The sequence below is a fragment of the Octopus bimaculoides genome, chromosome 1, assembly GCF_046866305.1.
Source record: "Octopus bimaculoides isolate indiv1 chromosome 1, ASM4686630v1, whole genome shotgun sequence".
Classification (NCBI taxonomy): domain Eukaryota; kingdom Metazoa; phylum Mollusca; class Cephalopoda; order Octopoda; family Octopodidae; genus Octopus; species Octopus bimaculoides.
In genome coordinates, this window is record NC_142928.1 from 153,907,866 (window position 1) to 153,926,197 (window position 18,332).

General features: G+C 29.9%; 1 protein-coding gene across 1 annotated transcript in view; it reads right to left on the reverse strand.

Moving 5' to 3' along the window:
• Nucleotides 1–18,332, reverse strand: part of LOC106869541 (uncharacterized) — a 502,813-nt gene that overhangs the window by 62,329 nt on the left and 422,152 nt on the right. The window contains exons 326-332 of the mRNA XM_089360195.1: nt 14,968–15,234; nt 10,713–10,979; nt 8,063–8,329; nt 3,201–3,250; nt 2,556–2,699; nt 2,251–2,299; nt 1,363–1,472 (exon numbers count right to left, since the gene is read on the reverse strand). Coding sequence (XP_089216321.1) covers nt 1,363–1,472; nt 2,251–2,299; nt 2,556–2,699; nt 3,201–3,250; nt 8,063–8,329; nt 10,713–10,979; nt 14,968–15,234 — 1,154 coding nt within the window. The remainder of the gene's footprint in view (nt 1–1,362; nt 1,473–2,250; nt 2,300–2,555; nt 2,700–3,200; nt 3,251–8,062; nt 8,330–10,712; nt 10,980–14,967; nt 15,235–18,332) is intronic.

Sequence of the window (18,332 nt, forward strand, 5' to 3'; positions counted from 1 at the left end):
TTTTTTTATACTTCTTTTATTTTTCAAATTTAATATAAACAAAGTTCTTTTTTATTCTAAAATATACTCTCCTTCATTTTCTACAATGCTCTTCCATCTATCTAGTAGACTTGCAAGACTCCTCTTCCAAAATTCACTTGTGCATGATGAAAAATACTCCTCCAGTACTACTCTGACCTCGTCTACAGAAATCATATTTTTCCTGTCCAAAAGATTTTGAAGATTGCGGAATAAACGATAATCAGATGGGGCAATGTTCAGCGTATATGGTGGGTGGGGCATCGTTTCCCACTCAAACTGCTCCAGCCTTTGGAATGTCATCCTCGATGTAAGTGGCTGAGCATTATCCTGATGAAAGAACACCTTTCAACTTAAAAACAAAGATGGTTGTTTTTCTTCTAGCACTGACTTAAGCTGCTCAAGCTGCTCACAGTAGATCTCCTTTGTTATCACTTAGTTTGTGTTTGAAAGTTTATAGTGGACTAAACCTTTCATATCCCACCAATCGGATAACAACACCTTACATGGGTGAAGACCTACTTTAGCCTGGGGTGCCAGTGTTTTTCCTTTTCCTACCCACAGTCTTTGGCACTTGACGTTTTTAAAGAGAACCCATTTCTCATCACTACTCACTACTTGGTCCAAAAAAGGTTCATTCATGAGATGTGACAGCAAAGAAGAGCACATATTCACTCTCTGTGCACGATTAGACTCAGAAAGTTTGTGAGGAACCCATTGACCCATTTTGCTGACTTTTCCAATGGCATGCAGATGTCGATGAATGGTTGAATGAACAAATCCAAGTATCTCTGCTAGTTGCTCAACAGTTAAGATGGGATTTTGTTTCAACAGGGTTTGCAGAACGTCTTTGTTGAGCTCTACAGATCTTCCAGGATGAGGCTTGTCTTCTAGGCTGTAGTTTCCAGCTCGGAATTTCTGGAACCACCGTTGACACTGGCTTACACTTATTGTCCAATCTCCATATATTGCATTAATATTCCTTGCACTTTTTCTTGCATTGTTGCCTTTATTGAACTCATAATGCAAAATATGCAGAATATGCTCCTCTGTCACTTCCATTATAGCTTTGAATAAATAACTGTTAAAATCGAACTACACTCTTCAGAACTTGCAGGAAGAATAAGCACAAGGTAAATTACAACCTGCTTTTATAGAAAGTTGATGCAGGTAGTTTATCCTGTCCCCCTCCGACTTTTACTTCATGCAATTGAAATAAAAACGCATTATTTACGGGATGACCCAATACTTAAATTTCAAATATAGTAACAGAAAAATTCATTTGAAGTCTTAGAATTACTCTAAATGTGTAAGACACTTAAATATATAAAACAAATGCTTTACTTCATGTAAAAAGCTGTCCTCTTCCTCTTCTGATGATAATGCTTCTTTGTCAGGAGACATTCTACCACTTGGTGACTTTGATTTATGGTCCCTTTTCAGAGAAATTGTGTCTGAAATTTAAATTTACTCCAATTTAGATATTAATCAATAAGATTATTTTACATGGTAACTACATAAAGTAAATAAGATTATTTTAATATTATGTATATTCAATTTCAAATTTTTCAAGAATACTGAATTCAAAGTAAATACTGAAGGGTTTCTGCTCATCTCACTTTCACATTATAAAGCAATATGCCATTTTAAAAGAAGTATATATTTGTATGAAACAAAATATTACAATTTAATGAACTCTTTAAACTTTTATGTATAATTATTGTTATACATATTTAAATATGCAGAAAGTATTTCAATGTATGCATTCGTTTTCTGCAAAACAATGTAACCAAAACAGTATTAGGGTATAATTTTAATTAATTAAAATTTTTTGGCTTATCATATCAGGTACGTTAGTACTCACTTTACTTTTATATATATATATTTTAGCACCATGCACTACTGGGATCCTCTACATACCCCAACAATCACCACTCTTTCTTTTTGGTTGTCATAATACAAAGTATTTATTGGAGTTAAATTATTTTCACTATACTGCCAAGGATCAGAAACACTCCCATTATTTTAAATGATTATATTCCAGAATCGAGTCCCCTGCTTTTTTTTACCAGAATTAATTATAATTGGCATAATGATTTAGACTCAACAAAAATTGAATTCATTTAGCATAAAGTTTTCAGCTTGAATTTCTAGTTTGGAATGTTTCCATTCGATTGGTTATTTTGATAATGATGCTACTTTTCACATCAAACTAATTCAAATATTACATACCTTCTTTTGTTTTATCCATCATTAGCATTTTTGAAGGAACACTGCATACCTGTTACAAAACAAAAAGGATTAGATAAAAGAGAAAAGTGAAATTAAATGATAGAACATAGTTTTGACTTTACTAATTCTGTAGTTATGGTAAACTTGAAACACATCTTCATAAATTTTATAATTATTCATAAACAAATATAAATACTCTTATTACATTATAATAACACATTTTAGTTTTGTGGAAGATTAAACAATTAAAAATCATTGAAGTATAAAAAAATATAGGTATTTTAATGTCTCAAAATAATTAGTACCTGATCCCTCCTTTCTAAACTTTGCACAACCCACATTTCAGTGTCTGTTGAATTAAGGACCATGACTTGAGCGTCTTTTTGTAGTGTCACATTAGTTTTAGTATCAGTAAAATCACACACAAGTGAATAGATTGGTACAGCATCCTACAAAACAATTGGAAAAAACAGCTTTAACAAAAATTAAGCTGGTTTTAATTGTCTTATAAAATTTTCAAAAATCATGAGGTGTGGATATATATATATATATATATATATATATATATATATATATATATATATATATATAGCATCAGTAATATATATAATATATTGTTGGATACCCTACACATATATATATATGTGTGTTTGTATATATAAATATGTACACATGCATGAACATACACACTAGTACACACACAGGCACACACACACACACACACACACACACACACATTCTTTTCCAATACTGAGTTTCATTTCTTTTTAGCTAGCTAGAATGGAAAAAACATTTAAATTTTCAACCATTATTAATATTGATAACTTTCTAAGTATGATGCTCTTTTGTGAAATTTTTTCTCTTCTTTTTGCACAAGTTTTTCTTTTAAAATCTTAACTATATTGTTAAAACCATTACTTTGATTATTTATCTCAATACAAATGATTTACCTTTGTATCAGAAACAAAGTCAGCTTGCTGTCCATCTGGCTTTTCTAGAGCTTAAGAAGAAGGGAAAGGAGGAATTAAGATTTTATGCCTAGCACTTTACACAAATAATTATGTCTAAGAGTAAAAAAACATATATGAAACTGTTAAAAGAAAAAGAAAAACAGTTAAAAGAACAAAACAGATAAAATAATATGTTCAAAAATTAAATCAGAGAACTTGAAGGAAGCGTTTCAGCAAGGGCTGAGCTCAGATGGCTAAAACAAATTTACAGAAGAACAAAACAACTTTTCAAATAGTAAATATATAATTCAGAATCAAAAAGTTATTACCATATTTTAACAATTTTTTTTTATCTACGAGTATATATGTGATGATTAAACTTCTCTACATTGTAGAGAGACATACACCAAACTCTTGTTTGCTTGATAATTTTCTTCTTTATCCCAGTTTTCAAAGATTTTCATAAAAAATGTCCTAACATCTTTTTAAAGAAGCCTAGCTCATTAATTAATGATATATGAACATATAAAATGTGAATAAACAGCGACATGGATTTGAAAAAGTTTCTGTTCTGAGATTAACTAGACAGCAGAGAACACGCATATAAATCTCCTTGGAAGCTGCTACCATTCAAAGCAAAATAACAAATAATAATAGGAGGCCTTTGCGACATAAATAGACTCATAAAGAATATAACGATACATAAAAAAAAAACTGTGCAGCAGTTGTCAGTTGTGAGAGTTGCTATAGAATACAGCCAGAGAGAAATAAAGTCACATCATAGAAAAACATTCTACATTGGTCATAAATATATATATATAAATTTTTGCTTTTTTACTTTATTTCATTCTTTTGGCATGGAAGCAAACTATTGCTCATTCCAGATGTATAAGTTTACATGATCCATCCAGTTTATATGTATGTGCATATATGATATATATACATAGATATTGTCATCACTGTCATCACTGCCACCACCATTATCTTTGTAACTTTTGTCATCATTGTTGCCTTTGTCATCATCATTTTTACTTTTACTTGTCCCTGCTGATATAAGCTGGATACAGCTTAAGACTTACTCAAGCTGTATTCTACAGCTGGATGTGCTTTCTGTCACCAACTCTTGTTTTTCAAGTTAGATGCTTTTTCATTATTCCATTGATCCTTGTACATTTAGAAACTAAGTTACAAGACATATTGTTTATGGAAAACAATTAAATGTTGCAGCTGTGTAAGTGTTATGAATAAGAACACACAAGGAGATAATCACTTACAAGCATCCACATACATTCATAATACATATGTACATATGAACATACACACTTATAATGGGCTTCCATGCAGGTTCCATCAAACAAATTTCACTTAAGAGGTATTGGCCAGCCCAGGGTTTTAGTAGAAGATATTTTTCCAAGGTTGCACAAAGTGGGATCAAACCTAATACCAAATGGGAGTGAAAAAAATCCTCTTAGCCACATTGCTATGTCTGTGTGACACACACACACACACATGCATACATATGTATGTACATTCATTGTATGCGAGTGTGTGTGTGTGCGTGTGCGTGTGTGTATATATATATGAGACAGTGTAAATGTTGATATTAACAAGCACAAAGATGACATATAAAAGTTAAATTACTGATTTACAACATCCTACCACAGTAGTAACTTATCAAGCTGTATCACCAAATGCCACTTCAGTCATAAACACTATGGAAGTGACTGATATAACCTCTAAGCTGGATAGGGGTACAGCCACACAATTGCAGTATTTGTGCTTTACACATCAAAATGTTTGACATTGTGATAAGCTACCAGAAATTTTGGTTGTTTGGCACAAGATTTCAATTTGAAATACTTTTGCTTGAAGTATCAAAAGCTCCATTCTGTGGTTGGAAAAAAATAGTGAACACATTGGATGTAACCCCCAGTTCTCCTGTCCAAACATTTTGAGCTTGTATACTCGGAATTACCTATAAGGAAATGTCTGAATAAATATTGATGTCTGCAAGAATTCAATAATTCTGAACTTTTGTTTTAATAATATCACAATAAGTAATTTATACATTTTTCTTTCAGATTCTGATTATATATATATATATATATATATATAAAGTGTAGTATATTGCCACTTAAGTGTGCTACACTTTATCGTGCAGTTACTGTTAATACTTCATTTAGAGAATTAACATTGCTTATATATATATATATATATATATATATATATATATGTATGAGTTAGACGTTGAGAAACCAACTAAGGGATGGTACCTTATTTGCCATATATATATAGATACATACATACATACATACACACACACACACACACCACATACACATGCACACACACGTTTATACATTTATATATGTATGTATATAATATATATATATACATATATATATATATATATATATATATATATATATACATGTATATACACATATATATTTGCATGCATAATCATAAATACATTTATATATGTATGTGTATATACATCTATATGCCTGTGTAGATAGATAGTAGACAGACAGACAGATAAACAGGGAAATTGACAGAGATCGACAGGTGGATATTAAGTCAGTTGAAGGAAGGCAACAGAGCCAAAATTTTACAGTAGCTCAACATTTCCCCATAAAAATTATACATGTCTGCAAGCATGTATACATGAAACCATTGTAAGATTTTGATAGAACAGAGAACTAGTTATATAGATAAGTATAAGCTCATTAATTCAATCAAAATATAAAAAAGAATATTACTCTACGTGGCTTAATAAACAAAGGGTTATAGAAACCAATGTAAATGCTATGGAAAGCATCTATATTTCTTGTCTGTTATCAATGGTTCTTAATTATTTACATTCTCATTTTAATTCTCTTGATTCACTTCCTTAAAAGTCTTATATTAACAATATGGTTTCCTAGGCTTTTATTTTCTAGACTACAGCTTATTTCTTTGAATTTTATAGGTCATGCTCATCATGTAACTATTCAAATGTTGCTTATTAATGAATAATGTTAAAAAAATGAATATTCTCCATCAACTTGAAAAGCAGATATTATGATTAAGAAATGACATAACAGTTGCATTTAGAATAGCGTTCTCAAATACCTTCAAATAATGGTTGTCAAATAAAAATTTTAAAAATTCAAAGCTCAAAACCTTGCTATTAAAGCAATTTTAAAAGTAAAAAATCTTTGAAAGCATAAAGAAAATGTGCACAAATTATCCATGCTACAAAAGTGTTAGACATTATGAAATATTTGTCAGAAAGTATTATTTAGGGACAAATTTTAGCCTAGTACTTAAAGCTACCATTTGAAAATAAAAATGCATTTTTCAAATTTCAGTCCATTGCAAAAATAGAAAGAAATTTTAAGCTTGCTAATTTAAATCACAAGGCTGCCAAAACTTATATATTTAAAGATGCTAACTATTAAGAATAATTTAACTGGATAAAAAAATTCACAACTCAATGAATAACTTCATTCTAAAATGTAGTACTGTAGCTCAGCTTTTAAACATCTCCATATTACTAACTTTCTTATTCAAAGAATCACATAGATGTTTAATGACTTTTTAGCATGACTAATTTTTCAATAAGTTTCTCATACAATGTACTTAAACAAACAAACATACAAACAAACATACAAACAAACAAACAAACATACAAACAAACAAACAAATGCCCGCACACGCACGCACACGCACACGTTACTAATCAACAAAGTTTTTTCCTAATATCGGAGTATGTAATTACATTTTGTTAAGAGTTAAATGTCTCTGAAAATAATTGATTCTCGAAGAATAATAAGTGAGATATTATAGGTGAGGCATCGTGGTTATTAAGTCTATCCTTATCAAACAATGCTTAAGCATACATCTAGTGTGAAGGTAAGTAATTGAATATGTGAGACATTGCATCCTTATATATGTGATATTTCAGTATTATTCCAGGGTCACTGAACTCTGCTATGCAGTGACTGGCTGTTTGATTTCAGATAAATTGTTATCAAGATTTGGTCTTTAATGATTGAAAACCTAGATGCTGGTTGCTATTGAGGAAGTAGAAGTAGATTTTGTTTGTGCATTAGCTTTAATTACCTAAACTTAATTAGGAGGTACTTGGCAATACAGCACATTTGAATTTGGCTCCTTATAATGTGGTTGTTTTAATTTGAGAGTGTATGTTGTTTGTATGTGTTCATATTGGATAAAAGTTATAATGTTTTTAGAATAGCATTGAAATATTATTCTGACAAGATTTTAAATTGTCAAAATATTTGTACTTGATCACAGATATTTTGTGGTTTGAAGCATGCAGAGAACATAACTCAAACTAAATCAGTGTTGAAATTGGAGTTGATTGTACTAATGAGAAATAAGATAGTACTGAGAGTTTGCAACTAAAGTATTTTCATAGATTTAAAAAGATAAATCGTTTCCACATGGTAGAATGTGGCAAGTACTAAACTGAGTGAAGTAAAACTTGCAAAGAAATAGATAGACTATATCTTACATTTAGTTACACAAATATAATGAAATAGGATAATATATGTGTAACATCATAAAAAAAGAAGGCTCTATTGAATAATGTTGTCCTAAATATTCAAAAACTACAAGATGATTGCCTTTGATCACAGGTTTAGTCAATCAAGATTGACTTAGTGTTAAACAACAACCACAACTAGTGTTATAACATTTTGCATAAATCAAATATAAGTTAACATTGCAAACTAAACTTCAAATAATCAATAATGGTAATAATCTATTGTGATATAAGTATATATATATATATATATATATACATCTACTATTTTAGAGATTATCATATTGGAAAAAATGTAGATGAATCATACCTTCAACAGTAAGTTTTGCTTTAGAAAATTTATTTCCAATTACACAGGAATATTCAGCTTTATCTTTTAAAGTGACATCGTGTATAACAAGCTTCTGTACATACTTGTCTGTGATGATTTCAATTCGCTTACTTGATTTTAGCTCCTTTCCTCCCTTCATCCATCTTACCTTTACATTAGGTTTTGTTAATTCACATGTGAATGAAGTAGTTTCACTTTCTTTCACTTTCGTATTTGCTAATTTTTTGATGAATTCAGGAGGTGCTTCTGTTGAACATTAAATAGGATTAAAGTTAGCTTAAATATATAAATACTAAAATAAGATTGCTCTTTCTGAATGCATTTTCACTGAAATTACTAAGAGAGCAACATACCAAAAGAATAAAATAACTCTCATTACAGAATATCATGCGTATACAAAAGTATATAATAAAATTTAAAATGTGAGCATGCTTTAAGATAAATACAACACAAGATATATATAAAAAAACAAATGGAGAAAAATGTAAAATTTCATCAAGAAAGGGAAATTATTTTAATAACTTCAAATCAAATTAAATTTTAAATTATGTCAAATTTCAAACCATATCAAATTTAAAAACTGTGAGAAACAGAACACTTGAACAGACCCTTATAATAAATAATTATTAATTACTTCATTAGGTTTATGTTTTAATGATCTAAACTCTAAACCAATACAAATATTTAGATATATACAGATTTTGAACTATACTATATTTTTCATTGTTGTACCCCATTCAGACTGAATTAGAAGTTAGATTTAATATTTTTATATTATGAGTCAATAACATTTGAATGACACAGAAATTTATTTTGTATTAAACTTAAGCAAAAAAATGCTCTACTACCTTTCCAAAAAAAAAAAAAAGATATATTAAGTTTCTGGTCTAAGGGAGATAAGTCTTTTCATAAACGCTATTAAGAGAAAGTTTTTAATTAACAAATTAACTATAAAATTTGGTTATGTTATATTTGAAAATTTTTTTAATTATTGCACTCAGCCATTTTTCATAACTTTTCATAATTTTTTCGCACAATAACAAAAAACATAAAAGAAAAATGAAGACAGAAAGCACTGATAGAATGATCTAGGCTATAAATGAAGGAAATGTCATTTTCAAACTGTGTATGTATGTCTAGATATGTAATAGCAATATATATAATATATACTTTGATCTTGTTTCGTATATATCTATTTCTTATTGGATAGCAATGGTTTTTTATCATTTGAACTATTTCTTTTAATCCTATTGCATATAGTCATTACTTTCTCATTAAACTCTATGGGTAACGTATTTGTGCCTTATTTAGTTTTTAAATTATTATTATTAAATTAATTTGAATATTGTTCCATCGACTTTTTTTTTATGCTGGCAGAGTAAATAATTCTTCATATCCGAATTCTTTATCAAAATAAAAATGGAAAATGGTCTGATTTTGAATGAAAAGATCGTTCTGTTTTTCTATTTCATTGATTGCTAAACTACACCATTTTTATTTTATTAATTAGCATAAAATTATTCATTTATCATTTATATACTAATGATAATGAATAAGCTATGTGAAAGAGCTTCAGTTTTGACTGACACTGAATGGACATGACAAGATAAAAAGAATATTGTTAACTGAGTGGTACAGCAGATGGAATATGACAGATATTTATAATATAACATATTCTAATTCTTGAAGTACTTTATTGTGTTCTTAAGCATATTATCACACAAGAGTATATATATGTTCATATATGTGTGTACTCTGAGTAATTACTATAGCATGTTAAATCAGTCACACACTATGTCATCTCTTATTTAATACTATTTGGTAGAAAAGTTTATTTAGTTATTTTGTCTTTTTCTCCTAAGATAGAAGTAATTGTTTATTGTTTAGTGGAAAGCATTATGTGAAACTTCAAATTCATTAAAAATTTAATAATCTTTATTGTATTTACGGAAAAAAAAAAATTCTCCCAATGTAAAGGATGAACATCTAAATCTAGGTATTCTTTTGTCTAATCATCTTCAGGCATATGTTTCAATTTATAATGATATGAAATAGAGATGTAGTTAAAAATACCTTTGTTCATTAATTTGGATGTGTTTAGTAATATCTAAATATTTTTCTCCTGGGAAATTCATTCAAATACATGAGGTTTTTTTAATTATTGTACTCTGTAATTAGGTCCTTCACTAATCAGCAGCCACAAATTGTTTATCTATCTATCTATCTATCTAAGTATGTATGTATGTATGTATGTATGTATGTATGTATGTATGTATGTATAAAACTTTCAGCCTTTGAGTAATTTTGTAACTTCTGACTTCTGTGGATTGAACGTACATGTGTATGTATATATATATATATATATATATATATATATATATATAAATATATATATATGTGTGTGTGTGTGTGTGTGTGTGTGTGTGTAGGGAGAGAGAGAGAAAGAGAGAGTAGGAAATAGAAAGAATGACAGAAATAGAGACTAACAGAGACAGACAGAATAATTAAAATAAATAGATGCACGTAAAAATTAATTCTAATATTCTAGTAGCTATAGTATTCCTTAGTCATATAACCATATGAATGGTTGCACTGAAATAAAGATTTTGAAGAAATTTTCAATTCGTACCTTCAACAATTAAAGTAGCATTAGAAGAGACATGACCAAGGTCACATATATATTCTCCTTTATCTTCAAAACATGCTTCTTCAATTATAAGTTTCTGAATGAATTTCTCTGTGATGATTCTAAATCTCTCATTTTTCTTCATATCCCGTCCATTTTTCAGCCAATTCACGTTAATATTTTCTTTAGTTAATTCACATGAGAAAACTGCTGTTTCTTTTTCAGTAACACTCACATTTGAAAGTCTTTTGGAAAATTCTGCCCCTGATTCTGTTAGACATGCAAATGTAAACATAGAATTCAGCATCTGAACAGCAAAGCATTAATTACACTGCAATTATTAAAGTAGGAATTGGCAAAACTAAAGCAAGTGAGATGTTTTAAGATTTCCAGATGAAAGAATATTTTTGTAAAATGAGAGAAAAATTAAATGTATTTTCTTACATAAAGCCAAATACAAACAAATCATTGCAATTCTAAAGCAATCCAGAGAAATCATTGAACATAGGCCATGCCTAGCTTAAGTAATAATTTTGACAATCAAAAATATTAGTTCAAAATAGAAAAAAAAAACACATTTTAAAATAGATCATTAAAGAAATCAATCCATTAAGCTTAGAGTTATACTTCAAACCTTGTGTAGATGAACTATGTACAATTAATCAGCAATATTTCATAAACGGTTTTCCTCTGTTTTTCATATTAATATTGTATGGAATTCATGAGCATGATGACTAAAATTCTCTTGAAATACTTTATAATGTTATATAAAGTTAAAAAAACATAAACTAATAAAAAGAATCTTCAAGTTATTTATATTAGGTAATTTTTCAAAGTATAAACATTTAAAAATCAAGCTTTGGAATTGTTAAAAGATTGAACTGACCATCAAAAATATGTATGTGTGTATATGTGTATGTATGTGTGTGTGTGTGTGTGTGTGTGTGTGTGTGTGTGTGTGTGTGTGTGTGTGTGTGTGTGTGTGTGTGTGTGTATATATATATATATATATATATATATATATATATATGTATATATATATATGTATATATATATATATATCATTTCAATAGATTTAAATAAGAAGCACATTCTTTCCTTGGAGTAGTCTGCATAGAAACAGTAAATGTTTGAATTATCAAAGAATTACTCAGGTAAAAAGATGTTAGCATGTTCAACTATATTATTAAAATGAAAGGTCATAAATCCTATTAAAGTTTGAGGCAAGGTTAAGGGAAATAATTTATACTGAAATATATAAGTCAACTCTATTGAGAAAACTAGATGGTTCATTGATGGTGTATATAGTGATAATGAATACTCTATGAAATGAAAATGTTGATGCATATATATCTTTAATGGCTATAGATTATATGTATCTATAGGAACAACACACATGGAATCATTTGACTATATTCAGTATTATAATTATCTATCCATAATATCATAAGACAGAAATACATAAACTTTAATCAAACTAAACCTATTTTAGAATATTTTCTCTTTTAGATATACATATGAGTGGCTGTGTGGTAAGTAGCTTGCTTACCAACCACATGGTTCCGAGTTCAGTCCCACTGTGTGGCACCTTGGGTAAGTGTCTTCTACTATAGCCTCGGGCCGACCAAAGCCTTGTGAGTGGATTTGGTAGATGGAAACTGAAAGAAGCCCATCGTATATATACATATATATGTATACAAATGTATATACACATATATGTATATAAATTATATATATACATACACATATATATATATAAATTATATATATACATACACATATATATATATATATATATATATATATATATATATATATATATATATATATATACACACATATATATACATATATATATATATACACACATATATATACATATTTACATACATATATACACACATCCTCACACACACAAACACACATGCACACACACACATGCACGCACACACATATGTATATAAGATAGTCAGTGCAGGTGAGGTAAATCATGTATACTAAGCCCTCACATACTGAGAGGATTAATGCTCGGCATGAATATGTATAGATCAATATTTACTGTAAAAGTGATGTGGGAAAAAAATTGCAGAAATATTTAAGAGTATGCAAAGTGAATAATGTGGAGCGGATCTGGAAAGAGAAAAGCTAAGAAATCCATTGTGTGTTTTACTCAAGTTTTATAGGAGGCCAACAACTAATCAGAGCTGAAATGTTTCCTGGATCTCTATCACCTTTGGGATAACCTAATGTTGACACAGTATGGATCAGAGAGAGCCCTATCAAAATATGTATATTTGGTATGGTCTAAGAGGAAACTTCCAATCCATGAACTCTGAGAGAGGTGTGAAGACCATAGTTGAGTAAGTTAGGGATTCTTAATGTCAGATATAGTAAAAGGCTTTGTTGACAGCAGGTACATAGTGTACACTTATGCCTGGACGTGAACTTTTAACACCTGATGCCAAGATCCCTGGAAACAGTAACTACAGTAATAAGTAGCTGAAACCTAAAATCATCTATCTATAATGAGCATATTTACTAGGATTGCTATGAGTATAGCATATTCTTCAGTCATTATACATTTAGTAATAACTAAGTATGGCAGAAACTATAATTTTCTGATAAGGCCAAAATAATACTGAAAATTGTCTGAAAATGCCAGGAAAATGAAAATATTTGGTACTGGCTGTGATTTCAAATTCTGAATATATTGAGAGTGCTTCTGCAGCCAGATAGCTGGTTTTTGTAATCTTGCTTCTTCAAACACTTTCAGAGCAAAATAACTCACAAGCATTCTTTGACCTAATAGTATAGACAATGAGGAAAAAAAAAATAAAACCTGTGACAATAAAAAAAGTGATAGGTTGTTCTTTGTTTACCACAAAGATACATGCATCCTAAAATATAAAGAGCCAAAACTTCTATTACTTCTTGATTAATTGTTCTTCTGGGTAAAGCTAATACTCATTACTTTGTAAGTTAGAGTTTATTTTACTCATAATAAAGACAGGTACAAAAAAAACATTGAAACAGAGCAGTTATCAAAATAGATAAATTTAATCATGAACACACCTGTCATTAGAATATATCAGAAAGAATAAGGATAGGAAGATTATATAGTCAAAATAGGATATGAAATATTAGTTTTCTTAGCTCATGTTAATAATTTACACAAAAATATAACAATAATTATGGAATCATAATAAAATACATCTAAATTTATCTCATTGATTTTCATAGCTATTCTTTGAGTGTATAGCAACATTTCTAATCAGAAAACTAATTGTAGAGCTACATGGATACACTTCCTAATACTAACCACTTAAACATAAGTAATGGGGAAACAACCCTTGAACTCTCACAAATTTTCAAAAGAAATATCTTCACTACATTTCAGAATAGGACCACTGTTTTAACAAAATAACTTAAAGTAGCTCAAATAAATGGTTAACTACTGAATAATAGATGCAAAAATTTCTTTCAAAGGCCACTTCTGTTTTCTTTTATATTAGCAAATACATCAGAGTCCTTCATAACTGCAATCCAGCATAAGGAAGAAGCAATCAATAATTGCATCATTATCAAAGAATTATTATTAGATAAAGTAAGACGTGTCTGAAGTTAATGACAGGCCTTGAGTTACCTGTCAGATTTCTTTATGATAATGTAAAAACATTCTAACTAAACCACTGTTTATAGTTGCTGTCAGAGATATCTTTACATCTATTAGAAAATCCAGTCTCACAAGATAAAATACCAAAGTATCAGGGGTAAACAATGCAATCTAGAGTCTTAATGATGTCAGCAAATCATAAGGGCTTAATGTTATATACTTGTGGTCTAATGAAAACAACTTACAATTCAATACTAGAAAGTTTCAAAAACTTAGCTACCAGCTATATAATACTTAGCAACCTAGAGAGGATACAGTGTTATCCCACAGCTATAATTTTCTGCACATATTATAACTAAAGTGTCAGCAAAAAACAGATGCCTGATGGGAAAGCTCCAGTAAACATTTAGAACAATGGTGGTTCTGAGCTAGACTGCATGGATTCAACTGTATAACATTTGTTCAGAGCTATGAGACTTTTAAATGGATGGGTTACCATGAAAATTTGTCATGAAAGATATGCAAATCCTCAAACTAGATACCATTGCATAGTGAAGAGAGTTTCCAAATTTTCCTCCAGTTAGGAATAGATGATGAAATGAATATAGATTCTGTTAAACATTCAAGATTTAATTGGAAGCATACCTTGCACAGACAATGTTGCAGTTGTAGACACATCACCTGCCACACAAGAATATTCTCCCATATCTTCTAAAGTAACACTTTCAATTATCAATTGGTGAACCTTCATATCAGCAACAATCTTCAAGTGACTATCGCTTTTGATTTCTTTGCCGTTCTTTTTCCATGTAACTTTAGTGTTTTCTTTTGACAATTCACATAGTAAAACAGCCTTTTTCTTCTCATTCACATTAATATTTGTTAATTTCTTTGTAAATTCAGGTTTTATTTCTAAATGAATATGAGTTTTTATTAGCAAACATCACATGGACAGTAAAAAAAGTGACATAACATAAACAAAACATACATTAATTTTTGCACACATAGAATAGATAAAAGCGTTACTATCACAGAGCACAATTAAGTGAAATACATCAGCATTAATGCTACAAAACACTATAACAATATTTAAGCACAAAATATCTTCAAATTTGTAAGAAATCAACAGTATTTCCAGTGTTATTTTGTAACCATTCTAAGGTTCATTTGACAGGAGATGCCATATAGAGGATATATGGTTTATCACTATATGGAATATTTACATATGCATATTCAGAGTGTTCAGGCTAAATTTGAATTTTTATGTTTACTTTTTCCAGAAACAGCTTGATGTATTAGGGAAAAGTAAACAGTGTCGGAGTGCATAAAATTAAAGTTGTAGTTATGAAAGAGATAACATGGAAGACTGGAAACAATCTGAATATTGTAGAAAAATTACTTGTATTATCATGATTCACTCTGGATATCAAAATGCCAACATCATGACTGCTGCTCAACTTTCTGTGAACACAATATAAGTTGTAAGACATGACATGGACAGCTACAATGGAGACTATACAAAACTATAGCCAGCATGATGGGGTACAGCAGGCATCCTGACTGTGTCTGCATGCCAAGATTCATCCCCACATCTTTGAACAGGAACATAGGTTCAATTCAGATGGCTATGTGAAGTTACAGGAGATTGTGGTCAATCCTCTGCAGGAGAGGGTTGCTGCTGGAAGGCCATATGTGTGGTAGCATGATTTGACTCCTTGCCCATTCTTCCAGAAAGAGTCAGAAGTGGATACTAGAGAATTTCTATGACTTCACCAACCCCAACTAATTCCCCTAATTGTAATCCCTTGGACTACTATATATGGGGCATGATTGAGAAAGACACCAACCACTATGTCTGCAACACCAAGGCTGAGCTGGTGGCCAAGATCTAGAAAGTGTTCAAAGATCTTGGCAGGGACACAGCGAGGAACATATGTTCTATGTTTCAGGCCTGTCTTGAGGCTGTGATAGAAGCTGAGGGCAGCTACTTTAAGTAAACTGTTATCTCCCAGTTGATATATTTTGATTTTTTAAAAACACTTTGTTTTTCGAAAGGATATTGTGCCTTATTTTCCTTTTATGCAAACTGTTAAATTTAACCTGAGCACCCTGAATATATAGAAGTGTGTGTGTGTGTGTGTGTGTAAGATATATATATATATATATATATATATATATATATATATATATATATATATGGAAGCAGGAATATTGTAAGTGCAGCATATCAACATTTTGATAAATGATATTGTTCTAATATTGAAGGAAAAGTAAACAGTCATGTGAATAACAAAATAAGGACTCTAGACATAAACATTTGTGCCATGAAGAAATGATTTGCTCACCAGTGTCAGACAGTTTCACTTGATATAAATATCAAGTGACTTATAAATGGTATATGACTTGTTATGTAACCTAGAACAATTCATCAATTTCCCAAAACCATTTCTAATTTACCAAATGGTAATATCACTGGTATTTATGTCTATTGGAAAAAGGTTGGTAAGGTATGTGAAATGCATTTTTCTGCAAAGAACCAGCCATTAATGTTTAAACAATGTGGCTGAGCTATATACATCCCCTGTTTGACAAGTATACTGTTCTCCTGTATCTTACAAGCTAGCATTTTCATTAATCAGGTGATGATCTTTCATATCAGAGACAATTTTCAAGCAGTTATCAGTTTTGGCACCTTTACCATTCTATTTCCATGTGATTTTGAATTTTCTTTTGACAATTCAAATAGTGGAAATTTTTCTCCATTCTTATTCACTTTAATGCTTCTTAATTTATTTGTTATTTCAACTTTAATTGCAAATATAAATTCCCAAATATCAATTGGAAAGAACAACAAAGAGCAATATTATACTAAAGGTATTAAAAGTGATTTACAGTGAATAACAATGAATGTTACAATTACAAGGAGAGATATCAATATAAAAGCTGAAGCACATTACAAAGTAATATTTAAGCAACAAATATCTTCTAAATTCATACTATAAATCTGATTATCAATAATGGAAATTTCTAAACATCTTACCATTAAATCAATGAGGGATGCAATTATTTGCAAGATGATACTTGCACAGATGTATCGTTTTGAAATATTTACACATACATGCATGCATGCACATACATGTGCACATCATGCACACACACACACACACACACACACATGCATGCACTCAGATCGTCGTCGTCTAACATCCACTTTCCATGCTAGCATGGGTTGGACGATTTGACTGAGGACTGGTGAAACCAGATGGCTACACCAGGCTCCAATCTGATTTGGCAGAGTTTCTACAGCTGGATGCCCTTCCTAACACCAACCACTCTGAGAGTGTAGTGGTGTTTTTACGTGTCACTATATATATATATATATATATATATATATATATGTCTGTGTATTTGAGTGAGCTTATGCATGTGTCTGTAAGTTAAATGTTCATATAGAATATTTTGAAAATGCTCTGTACATTGCCCTATATTAAAGATTTTGTAATTCTGAAAGACATAGAAAAAGGATTTGACCTCAGCTAGAATAATCATATGCATATTTGATTACTGTAATCAAAAGAAAATACTATAATGACTTCAAACATATATGTAACATTTAATAGCCTTGATTACTAGAAATACTGAATAATGTTACTGTTTCTTCCATGTAGCTCACCAAAACAGACTTGAGAGACAAAAATGTTTATCAAAGCAATAATACATATAAAATAATTACATCACAACTAAAAGCCCAGTAGAACAATATTTGGTAAACAGTATTGTTTTGACACTGAAGCCAAAATATAAACATGTGGAAAACAAAATAATGATACTAGATATACATATTGTAGCCATTAAGATATGATGCACTCATCAGTACCAGGTTCTCCTACAGAAAGCTAGTCTGCAGGGTATAAATGAATATCCATCACCTTCACCTTTATCATACCAACAAGTACAAATTACAGGTTTCCTACAAAGATTTTCTTTGGCAATTATTTTTATGATTAATA